At 40.2% G+C, this 23,069-nt stretch overlaps 1 protein-coding gene across 1 annotated transcript in view; it reads left to right on the top strand.

Annotated features, from left to right (window-relative positions):
• Positions 1-5,951: 5,951 nt before the first annotated feature.
• The window catches only part of arid3a (AT-rich interactive domain 3A), a 37,268-nt gene continuing 20,150 nt past the window's right edge, over positions 5,952-23,069 (top strand). Inside the window, exons 1-3 of the mRNA XM_080506090.1 lie at positions 5,952-6,163; positions 19,899-20,644; positions 20,742-21,024. Coding sequence (XP_080362216.1) covers positions 20,307-20,644; positions 20,742-21,024 — 621 coding nt within the window. The 5' untranslated portion in view covers positions 5,952-6,163; positions 19,899-20,306. The remainder of the gene's footprint in view (positions 6,164-19,898; positions 20,645-20,741; positions 21,025-23,069) is intronic.

Raw genomic sequence — 23,069 nt, forward strand, 5'->3', positions numbered from 1 at the left:
AATTTACCAGCTAAATAACGATAGAAACCACCTCGACAACTTGTGTGTTTGGTTTTGGCAACAATACTTTATTGGGTTTCTTCAGTGAAAGGAGGGACGTACCAATTTCTCCCAAACGCAGATCATTTACAGCAGAACAATGGGCAAGCGTAAAGTTTGAGAGAAGTTTGATAAAACTTTGATAGAACTATGTGAGCGCATCTTCGAAGCTACTCTTCCTGAGGCGTGTTTCTGGTTTTGCAGAGTTCGATATCAATCCGGTCTCGGTAGAGAAACGTGGTGAACCGATAACATATCATGGGCGGCCAAGGCTCATTGATGCACGTGGCCCCGTGGAGTCCAGGTCGATCCCGCTGCCATCGATCTATTGACCCGGTGAAAAGCCATCACGATCCCCAAGGAACCGCACTGCATATCAACACACATTCACATACTTCATAGTGCTTGCTTGAGATATACAGTTGTTCTCAGAAACTAAGCTGTAAAACTCAAACATGAAGAATAATGTGATAAGATTTTATAGTACATAAAAAAAAAATTATATTGGGCCATGCAAAATCAAATAGTGTACATATTTACTGAATGAACTAAAAAAAAAAAAAAAATTTCATGATGGAGCATTCCTGTGAATCACTGAACCAATATTTATAACGACTGTTTCTGAGAGCTGCTTCATTTCTGTGTTACAAAGAGTCGACCAACTTCTGTGAACTCGCATTCCAAACCCTGGATGATGTGACCTTCCTCTGCATTCTGTCAGATTAATGTTGGGGATTAGGCTGGCCGCTTCTTAACTTCACTTATTTGTTGTTGTATCCTCTTCAGCCCGTCTTATTCAACAGTGGGACTTCGAGGCACCTCCTTGCTGATAGATAGCTTCACACAGGCATCCTCTAATTGTCACAGTACTCGTTAGAAACCTCAGGCCGTCTCGCATCACCCTGGAGCTGATCGTCGAGTCTTTTCCATTCGGACTATTCTTTGATCCATTTCAATGTTGTTCTTCCTCTGAGCAATGTCTGGAATGACCCATTTTTTTCTCAGAGGAATGAATACATGGACAACATGTGCTGGCTTCATTAGATACGGGCCACCTGACTGATAGCTGTTTTTTCACAGGATGAATGAACTCGGTATTTGAACTCCACGCTGTGATCATTTTGAGCAAACCTCTTTCAATTAATACTTCTATTACACAGAATCAGGAATATACATACCATGAATGTCAGTGCTGTTTGTTTCCTATGACTCTACTACATCCAGTCAACTCTTATTTCTTTATTGCATTTCTTGTGTGTCGTCATACAAAAATTGAGTTATTTTGGTGCAGGTGACATGGTCAAAACTTTGAGAAAATAAGTCATTTGATTGTATTTAGTTTCAACTCAGCGTCACTATACAAACTTTTGTGAAGATTGTCAGAGTGGTCACGTTCTCAAAGATATCAAGGTTTTAGATCTGGCGATGTTTCATCACACGACAATGTTGGCGACTGGTTCTTTACCAGACTTTCTGCAGACATTCACGACCACCAGATGGCGACATTACACAAATAACGTCAAAACACGATTGTTTGTTTATTGTGTTTTAACTTTAGGACATTGGGCCTATTTGTTTTGACACGTTGTGCTTCTTTTTCAAAGACCTGATAAAATAACTACATAAATAAACATGTGAATACATAGAACAATGACTATCGCTTTCCAATTACAAATATTTGTTTTTGTTTAGTTTATTTATCAAGGACAAAAACAAATTACAAAAATAAAAATACCAACAAAATTAACCTTGAAGAAAATATGCTTTGTATCAGCTTTTAACCATCGCTGGTCTCCATCTGCAGTCCCCATCTTTGAAGATGTTTAAAATCAGTTCTACTCAGAAGTTCAACACAGAAAAAAAAAAAAAAAAAAAAAGTGGGGGGTGGAGGTGTCAAGTGTTGCTCTTCAGTCATGAAAGTTTCATCCTTCAACACCCGGCCATATTCTGCCCAACTTCATTTGAGAGTGGAAACCCACATCACAAACCTTGAGAATTCAAAGAATTCCCGTTGTTTCATTGTTTCTTAAAGTGAAGTCACACTTTGTTCCAGTGTCTCCTTTTATTAATTGCGGCGTTCTCGTCGCTGCACCACTGCAGGCAGAAATGGAGTTATTTCCTGTGTTGACTCCTCCCTGCCAGACGTTCATGTAAGCCGAAATGCATCCGTCATCTTTAATTATTTTGGTATCAAGTGTTAAATTATAGCCATCACCACCACCATGGCCTATTTGATTTGAATTTCATCTGTCACTGTGTCGGGGGCAATGAGCCCACTTCTGCCACGGATCCCGTTTCATCTGATGAGGCACATGGAGGCTCAGTTTTCTGTTTTAAATATCTCAGGCTCTTTACATTAGTTAACAGCTGCAACAAGCTACCAACCATTCAGCACTCACAACTGTTTTTTTTTCTCCCCCCCAAGGGTGAAATTGTGTGTGCATGACGGGTCTAGTGGCTTTGGATAACTGTGGAAACTGAGAACAACTCAAACATCAGACAATGCTTTTACTTTCTCGACACAATAATAAGCGGTTTTGACCTGCTGGATTGATCTGTGTGAATGTCAGCAGTGCTCTGTTGACAGCGTGGTTTATCTGTTTGCCATTGTTTTTCTAAAGTGGAGACTTGAGCAGGAAGTGATCATGTTTTAGTTTTAAGATACATATTATCACAGGCACACTGCAAAAATTCCTCTGAAAAAAATATACTAAAACCAGAAAATTAATACTTAAAATAAGCAAACGTATCTGCCAACAGAAGAATAAAATTTTACTTGACAGGATTTTCAAAAATAAGAAAATAATTTGAGCCCCTTATGACCCAGCGTCTTGAAAACAGCATTTTTGGACTCAAAACAAGTATTATTTTCACGTGTTATTATTTTCAAATCTTAAAATAAGAAGATCGGGCTTATGAAATGCCAGTTCAGGTCTTTTGATTGCTGGTCAGTCATCTTAAAATGAGAAAAATTGCTTGTTTTAAGCCAAACAGTACTTATAACTAGTTTTTAATACTCAACGCCAAGATCATTCTAGCTAATAAGAAAATATAGTCATAATCATCTTAAAACTATAATAATAATCTTGGTGGACAATTTTGTTTTGAGCAAAAATGACTTAATAGTCAAAAACAAGTAATTTTTCACTTAATTTAAGAAATTCTATCTTGCCTAGATTTTACTTTTTTGTGATCGTATCAATGCAATATCTGTTCCAGAAATCAATTTACTTGTCAGATACTTTAACTTTGAATCAAATAAAAAAACTGTTTTTTAAGTAGTAATTTGAACTTGCAGCACTTTAAAGTGGATGAACAAAAATCTTAAAAGCAGACAGCTCCCCTAAGGTTTTCTAATATTATAATTTCTCAACTGATTCCAAATACAATCATTCATGTATTCACTGTTAACATTCAGTTCAATTCAATCCAAGTCATTCTTTCACTCATGGGCAAACTTCCAGATGCATTCTGAATATGATATATTCATATTGTGTAAAATAAATTTTTTTTGACAAATGTACTATGAAGTATAAGACAGTAAACCTAGAAGTTGGTTAAAGTTCATGTAGTTGACCATCAAATGGACTGTCCTGTCTCAAAGTATTAGTAAAAGAACTAAGAAAGAGACATTGAATTTGAATTAGAATCTATTATAGACATAATTGTCAAAGACCACAGTGTGATAGCGTTTAAGGAAACATGTCTACACTTGTCAGCAACTAACACCTTTTTGCCCGAAACAATCAAATCTATGTTCTGCTTCTCTCATTTCTGCTCAATCTGAGGGATATTTTTGTGTATCGTTTAAGTTTTGTTCTCAGCATGCCAGAAATTACCAAACACAAGTGAAAGCAATCTTTTTTTTTTTTTTTCTAAAAACAAATTATGGTAAACCTAATGATCAAAATCCAGTTTTTCGAAGCCGTGTGTCATTTCTGATCATCTTGTGGTTGGGTTTTTGGTTCTTAAATGTCTGTTTTCTTGAAACACATTCTTGCGCTCATTGCGGGTTTTCACGGTGACTCATATATTGATCTTTTTTTTTTTTTTTTGCACTTCTGTGTGCAATTAAATTTTGTGCCATTTCCCACAAAACGGGCCAACATGGCCCGTCTCTCTATGTAATCATCGCTAATGCTCTGCATTCTGCTCACTCCCAATCGTATCATCACCAGCCTCAAGCTCCACCACAGTACAATCTTGTGTCTGCTGGTCAGTGCCATGATTTATGAATATTACAACATCGCTGCTCTCGTTATTATCCTGCAGACAGTCTACCCCGCCTGTGCTCACTTGCTCAGCCCTCCTTCAGAAAGTATCTTGCTTTAGACAATCCAAAGTTGTGAGCGCCCCGTCTTTTTGCTACTTTTACTGCTCCCTGTGTACTCTCACTATAAATCACTAACGCCGTCCCAAGGTCTATGGAGACCTCCAGTATCCTGGCTTTATTCGTTATCCTGTCAAGCACCACTGCAAAACCACTAAGATCTCGGGCATGAACCCTGGTGTACTCTATTAAAAGGACATTACAGCAATTTATTTATTTTCTAAACAGATGTAGCCTCTCTTTTGTGTCAAAAGATTAATATATTAAGCTCAATAGTGTGCATCTCATAGCAATCTAATGGAACTGCAAAAAATAAAGCCATATAACCCGTCCTGTGTGTTGTTGTTGTTGTTGCTTTTTTGACATGAACCTGCTTTGAAATGTCAATATTGTTATTCTAGCGGCACAAATGATGCTAGATCAAATTGAGAATGACTGTACTTTGGTCAGCAATGTGTCCTCCTAGCAGGAAGGTTGTGGGTTCAAATCCAGGCCAAGTCGGCAACCTTTTTGACCAAGAGGCGTTTTTATCACTTATCCACCATATCCGATTTAACTGGAGCCGTAACACACATTTAAACTTTAAAATGGGCTCAAAACAGATCTTAAAGTTTCATATATAGTTTTGATATAGAAACATAAACTGTGTCTTATCAGGCATTTAGGACATTTTTTCAATTCCAAAGTTGGATGATGATTTGCTGTTTTTTTTTTTTTACCTGATTTGAGAGATTTCAACCTTCTTTTACAGCATTTTGACCTTTGAAATGACCTCTGAAATGCTTTAACTATTTTAGTTCTTTTCTAAGCAGTTTTGTGTTTATTTGATGTCGACTGCAGTTGAACCATAGAGAGTAGAACTCTACTTGTGCTGTGTTATACACAGCTTTTATTATTAACGGTCATGAGCTACAAATCTGAGTTTAAACTGAATTAAATGGTACAGGAAAAATAAGCATAATAGATGAATGCCTGACTTTTTTTTTTTTTTTTTATATTTCAACCAGTTTGTAAGGCTACAATTGTAATCGATTGTTTTTGTTTCATCACGAAATTGTGATATATTATACCATGCTTTTAAAACTGCATTTTTCATTTGTGGAGGATATTGGGTCATTTTCTGCAACTCCCACACAAGTCGAGGGGGGCTCTGATTGAGCAACGGGGGTGGGGGGGGGGGCTGAGCCAGGGCTTGGAGCCCCCCCCCCCCCTACGGCCTCGGTGTAGTGACCGGGCTCTGCATCATCGTCCCCGGCTCTCCGGCCCCTCACTCCCAGCCCACTTTACGGTTCACACCCTCGCACTTACCGACGTCCCTCCGTGCTGCGGGGGGTGGGGGCGTACAGGGGAGGGTAGGGTAGGGGGGGGGGGGGGGGGCGGCCCTCGCTGATTCAGAGGTTAGGAATTTGCATCTGATTGCTGTTTGTCAACCAATGATGTGAGCGTGCAGGCCGGAGAGTCTCTCTACGCCTCCCTCCCTCCCTCCCTCCCTCCCTCCCTCCCTCCCTCCTCCGTCGGTCGGTGTGTCTGTCTCTCTCGACTCTCAAAACTCCCGACAACGCGACCGCACGCGATTCGCACGGTGCGCGCGGATATCATGCAGTCACATGAAGCCGCTCCTCTGCTAACCGACCGGCTCACCGACCAGCCCCGCTCCGGCCCGCTGCCCCGCGGACCGCCCCGCGCGTGAACCCCGAGAGAACCGGGCGATCGGTTCGGGATTCGGTGACGAGGACGAACAGTAATGTCTCTTCCGGCTCCGCACGGTGTGACAAGCAAACGGAAGCCGACGTGGTGAGTTTTTTTTTATTTCTCTTTATTTACCCGATCGCCCCCCGCCCCCTCCTCCTCTTCCCCCTCCACCACCACCACACCTCCATCCGTGTGTTGTTTTTTTTCTCTTGTTTCTTCCGTTACTTCTCGGCTTCGTGCTCCATCCCGTGTCGTTCCCGTTCTCTCTCTTTTTTCCCCCTTCTTAAATCATTTTGACGTCATCCTGATCAATAACCTCCCAATGCAAAGACAACGGATGGAGCCGAGTTCCCTCCCCGTTCCACGGTCTGAAATCTTAAACGAAAGATGCGCTCCGTGTCGTTACCGTTCGGACTCCGGTGGAGTTAAAAACAACAGTAATTGGCCCATTATGAGTTGGCCCGGCGCCCGGATCACGTCAGCTGGTAACCGTTAAACTCCCCTGACGGCCCGAGCGACTGGAACCTGACCGTTAACTCTCAATTCATGTCACAACTAAAGTCACTACTGCGGCGACAGGAGCCGTGACCCGGGGTTTTACTAGTTTACATTTCAGCACGGTTATTTACAGTAGCGTTATAAACCACTGCCTAATAAAATACAAATAAAAATAAAAAAAATCTTTAACGATCTCTTGGTCACAAATTGAGAAAGTGGAGCGCTTGTGGGACAGTGTGCGTCGAGCCCACCATTTTACAGCGTCGGTAAACATCCTCACTTTATGATCGGTATGAAAGTCGACGCATGTGACTGCATATTAAGCGCGATAAGGAAGGAAAAAAAAGTTCGACCTGCCAAAATGTCACCACGCTGGAGGTCAGGACAACCGATCTGAATGTGACTTTATGAATGGATATAAGACGGGTCGTAAGGGCTCCTTGTTATTCATTTCAACACAGAGAGCAGCACTCTGGACACACTGGAGGACTCATAAATATAGACCAATACAACTCAGCTTCAGTTTCTCTCCAGCTTCTACTTCCACACAAGTTTTTTTTATCAATGGTGGATGTCTGTAAAAAAACCAAAAACAAATCTGAGATGATGTATGTGGACAAACGAGTCAATCAGCATCTTTTGGTGTCTGTGAGTCTTACAAGTCGAGTCAAAACATCCACGGGACATGTCCAGCATGTCTGGAGCGTGATTCAGACACAATGAGCCCTTCAGTAGTGTCACAGCAGGCTGGTGGGAAAATCCACAGCACATAACAAGACTGTATTCTCCTATATGATGCAAACACACATTTGAAAGAAAACAACACTTAGCAAAGTCACTGGTTGTATGAAACTGATAAACCTGCTGTGGCCACAACCAAAACTGACTGGCATTTGGTTTGTGGTTAGTGTTAAAGTTTCTCACCAGGTCCTGGAGGAGGTGGGGGAGAACAGACACAGGATGCAGGTTTCAGGTTAAAGCCACGTATGTAGGCTTTGTCTTAATGACCTCAAACATACATGCATCTTCCCTGCAAGTTCTCACCTGATTGTCATTCCCAAGGATCCCAAGGATTAAAAAAAATAGATATACACAACCTTTAAAAAAAAAAAAAAAAAAAAAAGTTATATTTAAAAAAAACAAACAAACAAAAAAAACAGTCTGGTACTTTTTTCTATAGTTCCACTGAGATGACAGGAATCCAGTTATGAAATGTCCCTTGAATGATGAAAGTTTATATTACCAGAAGTACTCTGACATATTTGTGGTTCGCCGTAGTGTCACAAATTGATGTGGACAGGAGATTTTGAAACCTGAAATGAGGAATTTGACTTAAAAAAAGAGGTGAGACAATATTTGAGGCACTATTTTTTTGTTTGTTTGTTTTTCTACCAAAAGAGAAAAAAAAAACCCCGAAAGAAACAGCTGGGATGTCCCCAAATTGCCAAGCGTTTCCTTTCCTTTTCAAAAAATGCACAAATGCTCTTTTGAAGTTGCCAGTTTGACCGAAAACGTGTGAAATGCTTAACTGCTGAACTCGCTCTAACCTCCGGAGTGATTTCTGGGCCCTTATCACATGTGCTCCTCGCCACGTTCCAACCACCTTCAAAACAAGAAGGTCTTAATCTTTTTCATCTCATCAGGCATATTGTATTCTCTCACCGGGCCACTGCCTCGCTTTACCAGTTTCAAGTGAAGGCAAATACTGCTGCAACAAGTGGATGGGGGGGGTGGGGGGCTGGGGTGGAGCGGGCATTTAGGTTGTGATTGGCCCATTGTGGATTAGAAACGTATGGCCAGGCGATCAAGTTCATGTCTTAAAAGCTCTCTGTTTGCTTTTGCATTATATAGACGGGTCCTAATGAGGGCTCTCCACGAAATGTTGTTTACGTTCAAGACACGTCGGTCTCTCTTGGTTTGAAGAAGAAGAAGCCCTGTTGTTGTGTTTTATGGGGACTTCTGTCATACAAGGAGACGTGTTGAAATGGAATATAAAGATCAAATAGGTTGATGTATAAAACTGATCGGGTTAGTTTGTGATATTGCAGAAATTGGGCTTTTAATTATTCCAGTAATCATTATTTATGCAATCTAGGAACTGAACAGAAAGATTTTACTTTATGTTGCTTTTGAGAATACCAATGACACCTTGAATATCATCTATCAAGTAATGTAGTACTATTCCTAATATTTGTAATAATGATATTCTACTAGTTGAATTATGTATTTTGTTCACCAACTGAACAGCATTGCAAAGTCTGGCTTAATTGATAGAAAGTCTAACTCTGTGTTACTATTACTGTCTTTGTGCTCATAGAATACTGTTGTAGTTTTCGTTGTATATTTCAAACTTATTTTTCACAGTTTTATAATTTTAGAATCACTTATGAGTAATAAGAAATGACTTTACTATTTGGTACTGTTGTTAAAATGTGTTATTAGTTATTATCATTGTTGGCGAGAGCTTAAATAAATAGAAGTAAGGTAATAAGGTAAGTGCTGCACTAAGAAGTCCTCTTTTGAGTAAATAGTTTCTGTAAAAACAAGATACTTAATAAAAAAAAAAAAACATCCTTTCAAAGTAGTATAGCAGAGCTGGTGAAAGACACTAAAAACAGTGTAAAAAATTATATTTTAAATCTTTTGTTTCCCTCCCATTATCAGCTTTATAGTTATGATCAAATGACACAAGAGCTTCAAAGATATAACATCAACATTTTCAGCATGTTCTGAAAATTTCAAAGGAAAAAAAACCCAACTTTTGTAAACATAGACAAGATAATAAACTGACTTTCACTTACTTGCTATTCTCTTGTGTTTCTTTCCAGACGGTTCAAGTCTGCTCAAAACCCCCGTCGTACCAGAGTATGGGTGGGCGACGGTAGTAGTAGTAATAATAATAATTCAAGGGATTTCTGTGAGAAGGGCCTTTATCTTTTTTTTTTTGTCAAGGTCTTTTTATTATTTTTTCAACATACAAACAAAAACATAAACATCAATGATGTTTCACTTAAGAACAGTGAAACATCCCCCTCCCCATAGCTCCATTTGAGCTATTCTCTCAATGGTTCATAGAAAATAAAACAAATCAGAAGTTCAAGCTTTCTAAGGTACAGTGTATACAGAGTGAATATATGTATATGTACACATGCACAAAGAACAGATAAATGCTCATATAACCACACACATACACACACCAATGGATAATTATTAGGCCTTTATCTTTATGTCCATGCAACAAACATTGATACGTACTTACCACCAAAGGCTATCCTAATATGGGATTTAAAACTTTTTTTTTTTTCTCCCAGGTTGGTGCTTTTTATGTTTGTTGTTTCCCGACAGTTTTTCATGTTAAATATATACTTCTATTTGTCTCCCTACAGCTTTGGTCTCTGTTAGGATTTTTATTTTGGAGTGTTGGTACAGTGGACTCCTGGTTTGTCATGGAATTATTTAACAGTCTTCTTCAGTTGACTTCAATTGATACTTGTGTCTTCTGGCTTCTTCTCCCATCGACTGTTTGGTGCTTTCTGTCTTCAACCTGACTGGTTATTCAAACACCCAGGTGTGAACTGCTTGCTTTATTTTATTCATTTTTTTAGATCCATGCCTTCCATTTGTCTTTGTTTGCTCAATGTCAGATATGCATTGGGACGCGTTGTCCTTTACGAGTGGAAGTCCACACAGTTCCCTGTCATCACAGGTGTGTGATCTCAGACTATGAGATTATTTGAAAGCAGCAGGTTTGATATGCAAATAACATGCTGAGCTTTGCTTCAAGGCATCATGGCTGAGTGAGCGTCTCTCTCTGGCACTAAACTGGTTCGTGGCTGTGAGTTAATGACAAACATGTACCAACAAGACAGACAGGTCTGTCCTCTGTTTTTTTTTTTTCCTTATTAAAAAAAACCTGTAAATCTTTGCAGGGCTGTAAAGGCAGTTTTTTTTTTTTTTTTTTCATTTGTCATTTTAAGTCTTCCATACAGTCTTAAGGGTGTGAGCCCTTGTACAGTACATTGCATTACTGGAATGTTTCAGTACTAGTCTACCTGTAAATATGAACCTATCTTGTCTCACAGTGGATATGAGCACTGTCTGCACACCACAAGCTTTCCTGCCAATAAAGAAGTGGGCGGCAGCGTGGCTTGGCTGGCTTTCAGCTGTTCTTGTGCCAAAAGCTACTTTTCCGGAGGCTCTGTGCGACACGTGGAGCTTTAGTTCTGTTATCCAGCCAAAAATTGCAGAGGGGGGGAAAAAAAAAAAAACAACAACTTACAAGTCACTTCATTCCTTGGGTTGAAGCCCTGCTGGGGGAATCCCGACACGGCTCACAGTGACGCAGAAAAAATGAAGGGTTTGAGGTATCGGGATGCCCTGCAGTTCCTCAACCAGGCGGCCGGGACAGTTGTTGTCTTTGTGTACCCAGTCAATGACTGACACTGACTCCAGTGCCAGCCAGTGTGAGCTCCCGCGGTGCTTGTCTGCCTGGATACCAACACACAGCTGCAACATGCTGACACGTCCGTCGCAACGCAAAAGCATTTGTGTTTTATACACGTGTCAGCTGGCTCGCTAATCACAAACTGATTTATTCAGATCGGCGTCCCTCTTGTGCAGATGAGTCGGCCAGTTTTTATTAGGCACATTGCCCGCACTCAAAACTTTAATCCATTCTAAACATGGACGTGACATTTGTTTTGTTCTGGACATTTCCATGTTTAAAGCAGCGTAGCTGTCTAAGATTTCAGTTCATGCATCGCCCCCATGCAGACAAAAGACTTTATTGTTACAGACCACAATGCAATGACGTGACTGCACAGTCACCATATAAACCAACGAGTTAATCCAGTTTTCATGCCATTCAATGAAAAATGCAAACCACCCCCCCCCAACCCCCCTTTACTCCCCCTCTCATGCACTAAACCAGTAATCATCAGGCCAGTAGTCTAGAGTTACAATAGCAGTGCTCTAAACTCTGCGAGCTGCAACATGCTGCGTGTCTTCTGAATCACACATTTTCATGGAAAAGTCCGTTTCAGTGCAGGAGGCTGACATGTTTGCCTGCTCCACATTAACCATGAATATGACACCCAGGTGGGTAATGCAGCTTCACGTATGCGTGTTCCTATCGTTCTGTTGAAAGTTGGCTATTAAGATAAAGGCTAAAAGAAAAGTATGACTGAAACCCGATATGAGTTGTAAACATAATTTATCACTCGACTTTTCATGATCAAAGTAGAGAAAAAAAAGCCTGCAGTACGAGAAGAAATATACCCATTGAGTCTAACCAGATTTAAACAGGAGAAACAGCTGATATAGTTGTTTTTTTTAAATCTATCTATGATAGGCTAACCCTAAGACCAAATCAGTTTAAGTGGCAGCTATAAGACAGACCGGTGCTTCCAGAGCTGTCATCACATGGGATTTATGTTTGCGCCCATAATACTACAGTCTCCATGTGAAACTGTAGGTTGGGTTGTAACATAGCAAGGTCAATATCCACCAGTGGCAGCCGTAATCACTGGCAAACATTTCAGCTGAATCAGCAGACAGTTTTTCTGTTGAAGTTATGAGATCATCTTTCCAGAACATTTGCAGTTTCAATGTTTTCTGGATAATTTTCTTTAGAACTGTTTTACGTATGACGACTTGCAGCATGTCTTTCACGTATATGTATATATACATTTTTAACAGGCAAACGAACATATTGTTCCACCCATGCTCTTTGACCGTCAGTGACTTCAAAGCAAATATTTAGAAAAGCGTGTTTTTCACCATTTTTTCTTTTAACCTGGGGCTATAAATTCACTGTAACCTGATGGATTGATCATATATTGAAACATTTTTGTCTTGTAGTGTGATTGCTAAAGCCCCCGGGAGCATTTTTAATACATTCCTACCGGGGTAACATTGCTCGCTAGTCAAGTTATTCTGTGTGCAAAAAGGCTTTTTTTTTTTTATAAGGACCAGTTCAGAAGCATTCAGATCACACTGCGGTCACAATAAAACTCAATGCCTTGCTCAGTATAATTCTGCTGCTTGATAGATGGCCACAGATTTCACTGCAGATAAGTAGATCACTGGATTATTTTTGCTATATGCCCACTTAATTTATGGCATAGCTGGAGCTAATCAGATTTGGCTTGCTGCATTGCTTCGGCTTGCTGGAAGAGGTCAGTGGAAAATGCGTGACCAGCCTGTGCGACACTTCCTCAATGATCTTGTTGTTGGTGCAGTGGGGCTCAATGGAGCCTGTGTTATTGCCTTACGAGGTAATACTGCAAGGAATGCGAGAGAGGGATGCATAATCAAGAACAGCACCACTGACCGACTTTTTACTTGAATGCTTTTTTTTTTCCCCCTTCTTTTTATTAACTATCAAAATGATATTGCAAAATGGGAATGAGTAACAAACATGGGCCCATTCCGGTTAATCTCAGTTTGTGTGTTGGTAAATGTTACTGAAGCCCCGTCTCACAACAAACAATGACGTTGATGTTTATTTTAATAACAAGTGAGCTCAGTCATAAGAGGAAGTTTAAGCTGATTATTTCATTCAGCAATGCGAACGAAGTTAGTAGCTGCACAGGTGTTTTCCTTCTTACATTTTGACACTATAGAAACGGTCATTTAAATGTCAAGGTGTTAACATTTTCTCCTGTTGTTCAAACACATTCATCATATGTAAACATTTCTTAACGGTCATACCCTGGTCAAAGGATTAGTGGGGTTGTGTGTCTTCCCCGGAGGCATAACGTGACATCCACATATTGCTGTTGGCGAAGTGTAGAAGAACTTTCAAAAGAAAAATGGTCGCGTATTCCTCATGGTCAGTTTAAGGTGAGTGTGCTATTAACGTGGGCTCTTGTCACTGTGATACGACGCAAAATATTTTGTGAGGTATGAGCCTCAACTAACAATTAATAACAATTAACAGTCATTCGTAATTCAATATGAAGTCATTCGTCAGACATTCGGAAATATGGCGACATTGTTCAGGAATTGCAGGTCAGAAAACAACTGCATTTTTTACATTTGCCCAAGAATGTGAACGTCGATAGCATCGGTACAAAGCAATGTTTCACCACAAACCTTTCAGCGCAGTAAACGCTAGTCATACAATACATGATGGTAGTGACGCAGTGTATTGTGATAAAATCTCACATGTTTCAGTCCACTGTTCTCTGTACATTGATACCGGTCATGATAGAAATGACAGGATATTTAGTGTTCTGTTGAAAGCAGATGTGCTTGTGTGACCGTGATACCGAATTTGATAAAGAAGGAACAGCAACTGAAATGTTCCAAGTTCAATAATTGCATGATAATATCATCGACTGAAATGTTCATGTTGTAGAACCCAGTGGCAAAAAGGAGATTATTAGTATTATTCCGAGTGTGACTTTCAGTCGAGCAGTACTGTTGTATACTGGTGCATTAATGCTTGTGTTTCTCATGTGCTGGTTCTCATTGGAACAGACTCTACATGTTAACCATACCATAGTTTATTTTTTGTTTGATGTTAATAGGCTCTTCGAAGAAAAGGAATAAAACCTCACAAAGATTAGTTACCTCACAATCAGTGTGCAGAATAGTGTAGGATTAAATGGCTTGCATTTGCTGCACACAGCCAGTCTAAAGTAAAAAAAAAAAAAAAAATGCATGTATGAGAGGTAGTGTGGGTCTCTTTATCTTGTTGGAATTAGACCCTCAACTCTCATTCTTATCACCTTGTTCTGTTTGCTCAGACCTTGCAATCTTCCACCTCGCAAATGTGGGTTTAAAAAAAAAAAAAATAGGATTAACCCATTAGCTCTCTGTGTTTCCACTTTATCGTTCATTCAGCCAACTGCTGAAGTTTGTGTGCCACTGCCTCCTCCCGTCCCTGCCCCCCCCCCCACACACACACACACACCAGCCACTGCCACCTCCCCCAGCTGGTGGCTTGTCTTTAGCCAATTAAGGTGTTAAATCAGCTCTCAGGGTCTTGAAGATTGTTGTACATTTTGAGGTCATTGTTGTGACAAATCAGCGGCGCCTGGCAATTTCTCGATCTCAGTGTAAGTGGCTCTTGTACCAGTAGAAAGTAGCAGATAAGAGTTTGTATCAAAGTAGGACATTTTAATAAGAAACTAGTGCGTTGTCATTTTAGAATGTGAGAGGCTGTATTATAATGCTTGCGTATATATCTTAACATTGGCAGAAAAGAAAATGTAATTTTTAATGATTGATTTTTTATTTATTTTTCTCCACCACGTAAACCTGACTCAACATTTTTGCAGGGCACATATCATCATCAGTTTGATCCAGACAGTATTTGCAGTGTCGAGAAATTCCCATGTGTTAACAAACACAACTGTGATAGTTTGCAAAATAATTCCTTTTTGTTGTGCATGAAAATTAGGGAAGTTTGCAGCGGGTGCACTATTGTGGTGGAACCCATACAGAAGTCATCCAAACAATCATATAATTTTCCACAGTGAAGCGCCAGACAATTACAGTTTAGAGGGCAATAGATAACCATTATCAACCTGGGATATTGTTCCATGTGTACAGAGGAGTCATTGTTTTTCAGTACATCAATAATTTTGCTCGACATTGCCACTAAATTAAAGTTTAGAGCACGAATAACTGCAAATAAAAGGGTTGCATGATCCAGGACCGTACTGTTAACTTCCTTACTTGAGTGAGTGAACCTAGTTGCTTTGTTACTTCAAACTGGTTTTCTCATTTTAACTCAGATTAAATGTCATAAAACACTATTTAGGGTCCTTAAGTATAAACTGAAGAGAGCGAGAGAATGAATATTAACGTGAGGCGGCATGCCTTGATATAAATGAAATCCTTTTTTCCTCATCTAGAAGAAGACATCCAATACTCAGATATGGGGAGATAACGTTTCACCGGAAATTAGCTCTACATCTATTTTGTTTGGGGAGGAAAAAACAGGCCAGACGCTACTTAAAACAACCGCCTGCTGATATTAACCCATTCATAGAGTTGGCGACTATTCAAATGTTTCTTCTGAAAACAGGATTTCCACAGACTTTCTGCTGCTAATGTAAAATAATGACTCAAGTTGAAGTGATGATTTCCTATAAGGCCTGCAGGATGGAGGTGAGTTGAAAGGGGATCCCGCTCTGGCCATTGAGGCTGCCCCACTACTTGTTTCACACCATGTTGCGGTGTGGATATCAAATACCTGGTTACTCTAAGCGAGGTCCGTCGTGATGTTTGAGATTGCAGTACAGATGTTAAACCTGCAAAAGTTGCATGCAAAAATATACATGAAATCTTATTGTAAATAGTTTTTTTTATGTTTATCATAGATCAGTCAGTTCTGCTGCTTGATCAGTAAATGGTGATATATGTACCACTGAGAATTCAGGTCAAAAGAAAACCAAAAAAACCTAGGGCTGTCAAAATTGATATTAATGCAGATTAATACAGCATCATGATTAATCTGATTACATTTTTTTTTTTTTAAGCAAATCACATAATCTGCAGTGCAGAATGACTCAAATTCCCTGCAGTGGAATGTATTTCTGCGAATTGGTCCAAGTAGATGTAGCCTTGTGCATGCTGCTGTGCGTGCGTGAGGGAATTACTATTACAACAACACATCATCAGTAGAGTAAAACAAACCTGTCTCACGACGGTCGCCTCGCTTGCGACAAACCACCCACACGGAATGTCGGCGCCTCAGGAGGCTGGCAATGCCGGCTTGCAAATATCTCTCCACTCCTGCAACCACTGTTCCGTTTGAGACACTGTTGTCAGTTGCAGGCAACATTGTAAAGAAGAAGCGGGCGGCTCTCCTCTCGGACAATGTCAACAAGTTAGTTTGTCTTAGTCGCTGGTTAAAGAAAGGCCAACAGGAACACGTCAGTGTGGACGAATGTCTCTTCTTTTTTTTTTTGTGAACACTTAACTTGTTTAACAACTTAAGTTGTATGTATTTCCTTCCTTCTTGAATCTGTTTGTTCATGCAAAATGAAAGGTGATTAATAAAGATAAATAATGAATGATATTTAATTGGGGTTAACTGAGAATAATCCACAGCAACCCTGTGATGTAGAATGTTTAATTGTTTGACAACGCCAAAATAAACATGCTCTTGCAGAATGATGTTCTAGAAATGATGTCCTGTGGAACAATGTGTGATTTTGTTTTTGTTGGCAATGGATTATCCATGTAGTTAAGCAGGTAGCATGACATGCATACTATATCTATGCACATTCTATGCTGCAATGTAAAGAGACCGTAAATATCATATATGGCTCTTGTTTATGGGAAGTGAGGAGAACATGTGTGCTTATGCAATGACATTTTCACCATCTCGCATGTAGGAAATCATTACGTTTGTGATCGACAGTATAGCACAGAGGCCACTTCTGCTTCCGTGTGCACAAGAAGAATCAACAGAAGAGCTTTGGCGTAATCACTTCTGCCTTTCAAATTACATGTGTGACTCATTGAAGAGTGAGACATGGTGTCAAAGTCATTGTTGTTCTTGGCACAAACATGGGAGGGACACGACGGTCTGACTCCTTAAAATGTTGAGTAATGAGGACTGTAAATAATACGGTCGACACAGTGCATGAGCTGTTCGAAATTGAATTTGCTGATGCTGCTTAAAAGCAAAATCATAAAAGTTAATATCAGTCTTTTGTGGTACCCCTCATGTTGGAGGGCTCACTGATACTGTGTGACGTGAACAATAAATGGGCGAGGTGTGACAGTCAAACCAGATCCAGTTAGTCATGATGCCTTAATTCTGCTTATGCGGCTGCTATTCTGCACTTGACAACTGTGGCTGTTCACTTGTGCCTCTATTGCCTGTGAAGAATGCCATGAATCAATATTGAATATCTGTCGGCTGCCTTCGCTGCATCTGTTCCGTCAGTTGTCACTTCCTTCACCCTCTTAGGAAACACAAGTTTCACAGCTCTTGTTTCCTTGCGCAACATTGCACTAACATATAATTCCATAGTATAGAGTGGCTGAAATATCTTTTTTCTGTGGGTCTCTGCTGGTTCTTGCTTGATGGTGTTGAGCCGATAAACCTTCTGGGAGAAGTGTTATGTTTGATCACACACTTCTGTGCCTATTAACGGACGTGGCACTTTTCTTTTTTCTTTTTGTAAGGCACGTTTAACGGCGTGATCAATGGACTAACTCCAGAGTGACCCGTGCTGATAAGAAAATGTAAGACTGGAGGTGTTTTATCAGTTGCTTCTCATCCTTAATGGTGAATTGTCATTTGTTTTTCTTGCTGCTGCGATGGTGGAGTGAATGGAGTTTTTCCATTCTTCTTTCTTTTTTTTGGTTTTTATTGTTTTTGCAAAAAACAGTTTCCACTTTTTGGAGGCATTATTGTCCGACCAGAGCTCAAATTGTTTGAATCCACGTGAATAAAGATTATGGCAACAAGACATTTTAGTGTTTTATATCATAAGGAAAGAAAGTTTTTCAAATAGATATCTCGTGTCACTGGTAACATTAACAATTCCTTACACTTCTGGAGGTTAGCCCATTGCGTAAATATAAATTGATGGTTTAGATGAGTCAGTTGTGCGTAATGTTCCACAAGCTGTTATTTTCCATGTGGATCTCTTATTGAATTACTGGCTGAATGAAAAACACTTTTCCTGCTTGAATCACCTGCTTACAGGGCAATCTTGATAATTTGGACTTTTGTGGGTGTCGTGTCTCATCTCATTTTATATTCACAACTCTTAAGATTGAAAATAGTCAATTCTTCTTAGAAATGGATAAAAGAGCTTATTTCAGGCCTTCAACCTGATGCTGTTTATCCTTCTTGTTCCCTGGACAGAGATACACATATAATTATACTGGCAAACTTGTGAAAGTGTCGTCTACATTTTCTGTGGAAATGTTCTCTTCAGACCTGCTGTCTGAGAAATCATTTTAAATGTGTGTTTCATTGGAGAGGATCGAGGGCTGCGTTCCTATATTTGCAGTAGTAACTTCTTACAGCGCAGAGATGTGGCGTTGCAATATAATCTGACAGTGCATCACAATTGATATGTGATACTCAATAAAACTTTTATGGTTCATTACTCTGAAATAAAAGTCAGTGCATGGCGGTTTGTGGTGTCTGATGCTGATTCAGATTCAAGGGCACAATCCAACATGTAAAGTTTCCCTGCAGTTAAAGAGTGAGGCAGGTGATGGTAACACAGGTCATGTATTACTCAGCATAACTGAATGATTAGTGGCGTACAGTCACTCCTGCCTCACAGCATGACTCGCTCTTCAGCATATTCAGCACCTGCATTAACATTTAATTTCCCCCGCGCTGGTTATATGTGGTGCATCTCTTATCGGTATCAGTAGTTTTAGAGCGTATTTCAGGTAAACGTAGAAGGAAACGAGTTGATTTACAAAAGAGAACCAGTATTGCAGAGGGAGCAGATGCAATGGAATTAACCGACGCAAGTTAATAAAAAATAAAAACAACTCTCCTCTACATTGCATAAATGCTTATGAAGAATGTTACGAAGTACAAATACAATGGTCTAACCTGAGTGAGGACATTCTGAAATATGAATCATTGTATTTTAGTGAATGTTTATGTGACAGTGTGGTCTGTCTCATTCGGTCACGTGCACCGAAATTGATCTTGACCCAAAGCTAACCAGGTGAAGAAAGTGAGTCACTTCCTTTTTTGGTTGAGGTTAAAACATTTTGTACTTTGTCAACATCTGTTGACAAAGTACATCTTGTTCTTCTGTCATCGATCCTTCGGATTTTGCTAAATGGGCTAAAAATGTTGCCATTTTATGGTTTTATATGAATTTTTTGATGGGAATTTGCATTTCTGAATGTGAAATTAAACATTTTACTCCCAGTCATAGTTTCTTAGGCCTTCATTTGAATTGACAGGGCGGCTCGACAGTCATAGCAGGAGAGTTCTGTTCTTCTGCGATTCAGTCAAGTGGTTAAAAGTCACAAGTCTAAATATGATTAATCAAGTTTCCTAAACGATGCTCTGTACATATTTTGATGTGCAATCTATCGTACGTTGTAACTACAAATGGGGAGGGGGGGGAAACGTGTTTTTTTTCTATTGTGTTCTATTAAATACTGTTTTACAAGACGGGGAACAGAAACATTACCGAGGCACCAATATTACAACACACACACACACACACACACACATGAACTAACCAAAATAGATGAAACAATTGGCTTTACAACAGGTAACCACATCAATAGATTTAGAAAAGACATTATACTTTAACTGTTTGTTGTTTCCAGATATTAAGGGTAACTGCGATCTGAAAGTTTTCTCTCTCTCTGTTCTCTCCAGGTCTTTGTAGTTTGCCAGTAAAGTCCTGTGTCCCCACCTTCATTTCCACTGCTTTTACTGGACACAAGACTGCTCAAGTCAACTCTTCTGCCGAGTTTCGTTTCTCCATTTGAGCGGCACAAAGACATTTTTAATCAAGGAAGAGAGGCTTCAGACCGGCGGCTGACCATTGACTAGACATTTTGGAACTGGCTCCAAAAACTACCCCGCAATCTTTCCACCGTTCACAACTTGAGGAACCACAATTCCACTAAATCAGAACCCTCAAACCGTTAGTCAGTTAGCTGTTTCATCACTGGCACAGTTGGCTCCGGTGCACCTGGGAAGAAGGATCAGTCTTTACTCTGCCCGGCTGGTGCTCCTTGACGAGGAACGGAAGGGGTGAACACGTCGCCTCTTTCCCTTGAGATGAAGCTGCAGGCTGTCATGGAGAACCTGCACAGGCAGCAAAGGGCCAAGCTGCTGATGGAGCAGCAGCTGCAGCAGCAAGCCGCTGCTCAGCACACTCAGGTCCGTACAGGCGCAGGGGATGATCCGATGGGGAGCCCGGCGCCTGAGACGGAACAAGCCCAGATGGCAGCTCTGGCGGCCATGCGTGCTGCGGCCGCCGGGCTGCAGAGGGTGTCGGACAGTCCCATGTCTGAACGCAGCAGCTGTGGTGAACAGGAACGGGATGACGATGATGATAATGATGAGGGGGAAGAGCAATACAAGGACATGATGGGGTCAGATGAAGAGGAACAAATGTAAGTACAGAAGTGGGGAATCTCTATAAGTCTCTATAGTGTCTCTAATTAAGAGCGTTATAATTTCAACAAAATGTTCTTTTCCAAAAAAAAATAGCAAACAGAAATGGGACGAGGAAGACTTTGAAGGTGAAATGGAAGAAGACTTCGATGACGACCTGGCAGAAGAAGGTCTGCCAACGGGCCATGACGCGGTTGCCCCAGGAAAAGGCATCCTCCTGCTGCCTCACCGCCAGCTCCACCCGCATTCCCAACTGCTGAAGGTCCGTCCTGGGACTGAGCCCGAGCCCCGAATAGCCATTATGCCTCCCCACGCCACACACGGCCATCTGGGCGGACAGGATCATGGAGAATGGACCTATGAGGAACAGTTCAGACAGGTAGGATAATCTCACCTGTCGCTTCATCTCTTCCTCAGGACGTTATCTATAGTATCACAGTTTCCTCGATAAGTATTGATTGAGTGCTTATGCTCTCACAGTGAAGAACCATGGCACCCAAATTGTTAAAGTTTACCTAAAGATAGTGCGATAATGACACGACAGAAGTTGCGGAGGTCTGAGATGTTGGATGCTGCCCAACAGACCACATCTGGTCTTCACACCCACTGTGGCAAAAACTCAAAGGCCCTTTCTCAGCAGCACATGATGTAATCTGACCAGGGTGGGAAATTAACACCAGGCACTGGCCTAATGAAGATAAAGCCCAAGTTTCAGTTCACCTTTGCTACCTCACAATTCCAGAGGGTTTGTCTGTTAGAAGTTAGCTTGTTTTTAATCACTTATCCGTGTTGCATTGTAGTGCTTGGTAAAATTGGATATTTGATAACAAATGCAACGCAGAAGTCAAGAAAAGTAACATTTTCTTTAAATAAGACTGGGAGATGAAGAGAAGTCAAATTTAGGCAAGCAGGGAGGGGCGAGTCGGAGTTTGGCTCTTCCAACAGCTTTATCACACTCGTGTTTACTGTAAACTTTCTTGTAGACTGTATTATATGCGGGAGGGCACGGTTTGGTAAGACGGCCAGTTTACGTCAAGACATTTAAGTCTGTCAACAGCCAAGTTTGGATGAAGGGCTGATGTCATTAAAAATACAAACAGAGAAGAACTGCTCACAGTTGACATATCAGGATGTCCACCCACAGTGAATTAAAACAGAGGCACAGTTATAAGGTCATATTCTTCTTTTTCTTTTCAAATATACAATTACACCGATGAAGTAAACAATTCACCAACAATAAATAAAAAATTACAAGTCACAAGTGGAATAACCAAAGCCTTTTTTTTTTCTTTTTTTTTTTTTTACAGCGATTATAGTGTGGCATTCCCTGAGCCACCATTTTGTGCGACAGTTTATGATATAATGGAAGCCACTATTGAAATGCAAACAGGCTCCTGGCCTGTCGTAATATTTCCCCCACATGTTTGACAGTATGAGAAGCCGCTTGTGTTTTGTCTGAGCAGAGATCACTGAGCTTTTCAAAAGAAGAAAAATGGTTCTGAGGAACTCTCGTAGCCATTATTGATGCCTCGGGCATGTTAGAAGTGGATTATCTTTGCCACATTGTGCCCACCCTTACATATGCCTCGTTTTTTCTTTAGCCTAACTATAGTTTCTGTAATTTGGGGCCAAATGTTCCTAATTATAGAGTATATGAAAGTTAACTTTAGTAAAACCTATACTTTGTTTCTCTAAATACTCAACCCCTCCCTTTTTAAAGCTTTGTGCAAATTACTTGAATTGATAGTCTGACTTGGTGGTCGTCACATTTAAGGTAATAAATGCTGTCCCTTTGCCTTTTTTTCCACAAAACATATCAGTCAACGGAGGATCAGGCATGTTTGCATTTCATGCCACTGACGGTTATGCAACATAGACAACCCATATCTTTTAACATAGCGTTACCCAACCTATTGTTGATTAAAACCTGTCACGCCTAACGTGACGTTGATTATAGAGGCAGAAAGGAGGTAAAGACAGAGAAGGCACCAACTACAGTGACATCTATGGCTCAGCTTTCACGGCACTCAATGTCTTTAATGGTTCTATTCTAATATATTGTCAATGTAATTTTGCTCTGGTGTGACTATAGTAATTATATTAAAAAAAACAAAAAACAAATACAGCCTGTTAGGATGACAACAGTTTATTCCATGAACATTTTAATGTCTTATCAACGAAGGCAACTTTTTTTCTGCCTCAGCTTGTTTATGAATTGGGACTTTTTTTTTGTTTGTTTGTTTGTTTTTAACAAAGCCTAAGGCATATTACTTTTCACATATAAACAGTTGTCAAATCCACATGAGTATTTTAAAACACTGGTCACATTGGTTTATAGAAAACCTGTTTCTTTGCTTGACCAGGAGTTTAGAAATATTCAACACATTTTTTTTTATCAGAATACATGTATTTGTGTTCATCTGC

Source organism: Blennius ocellaris (assembly GCF_963422515.1).
Source record: "Blennius ocellaris genome assembly, chromosome: 12".
Classification (NCBI taxonomy): Eukaryota; Metazoa; Chordata; class Actinopteri; order Blenniiformes; family Blenniidae; genus Blennius; species Blennius ocellaris.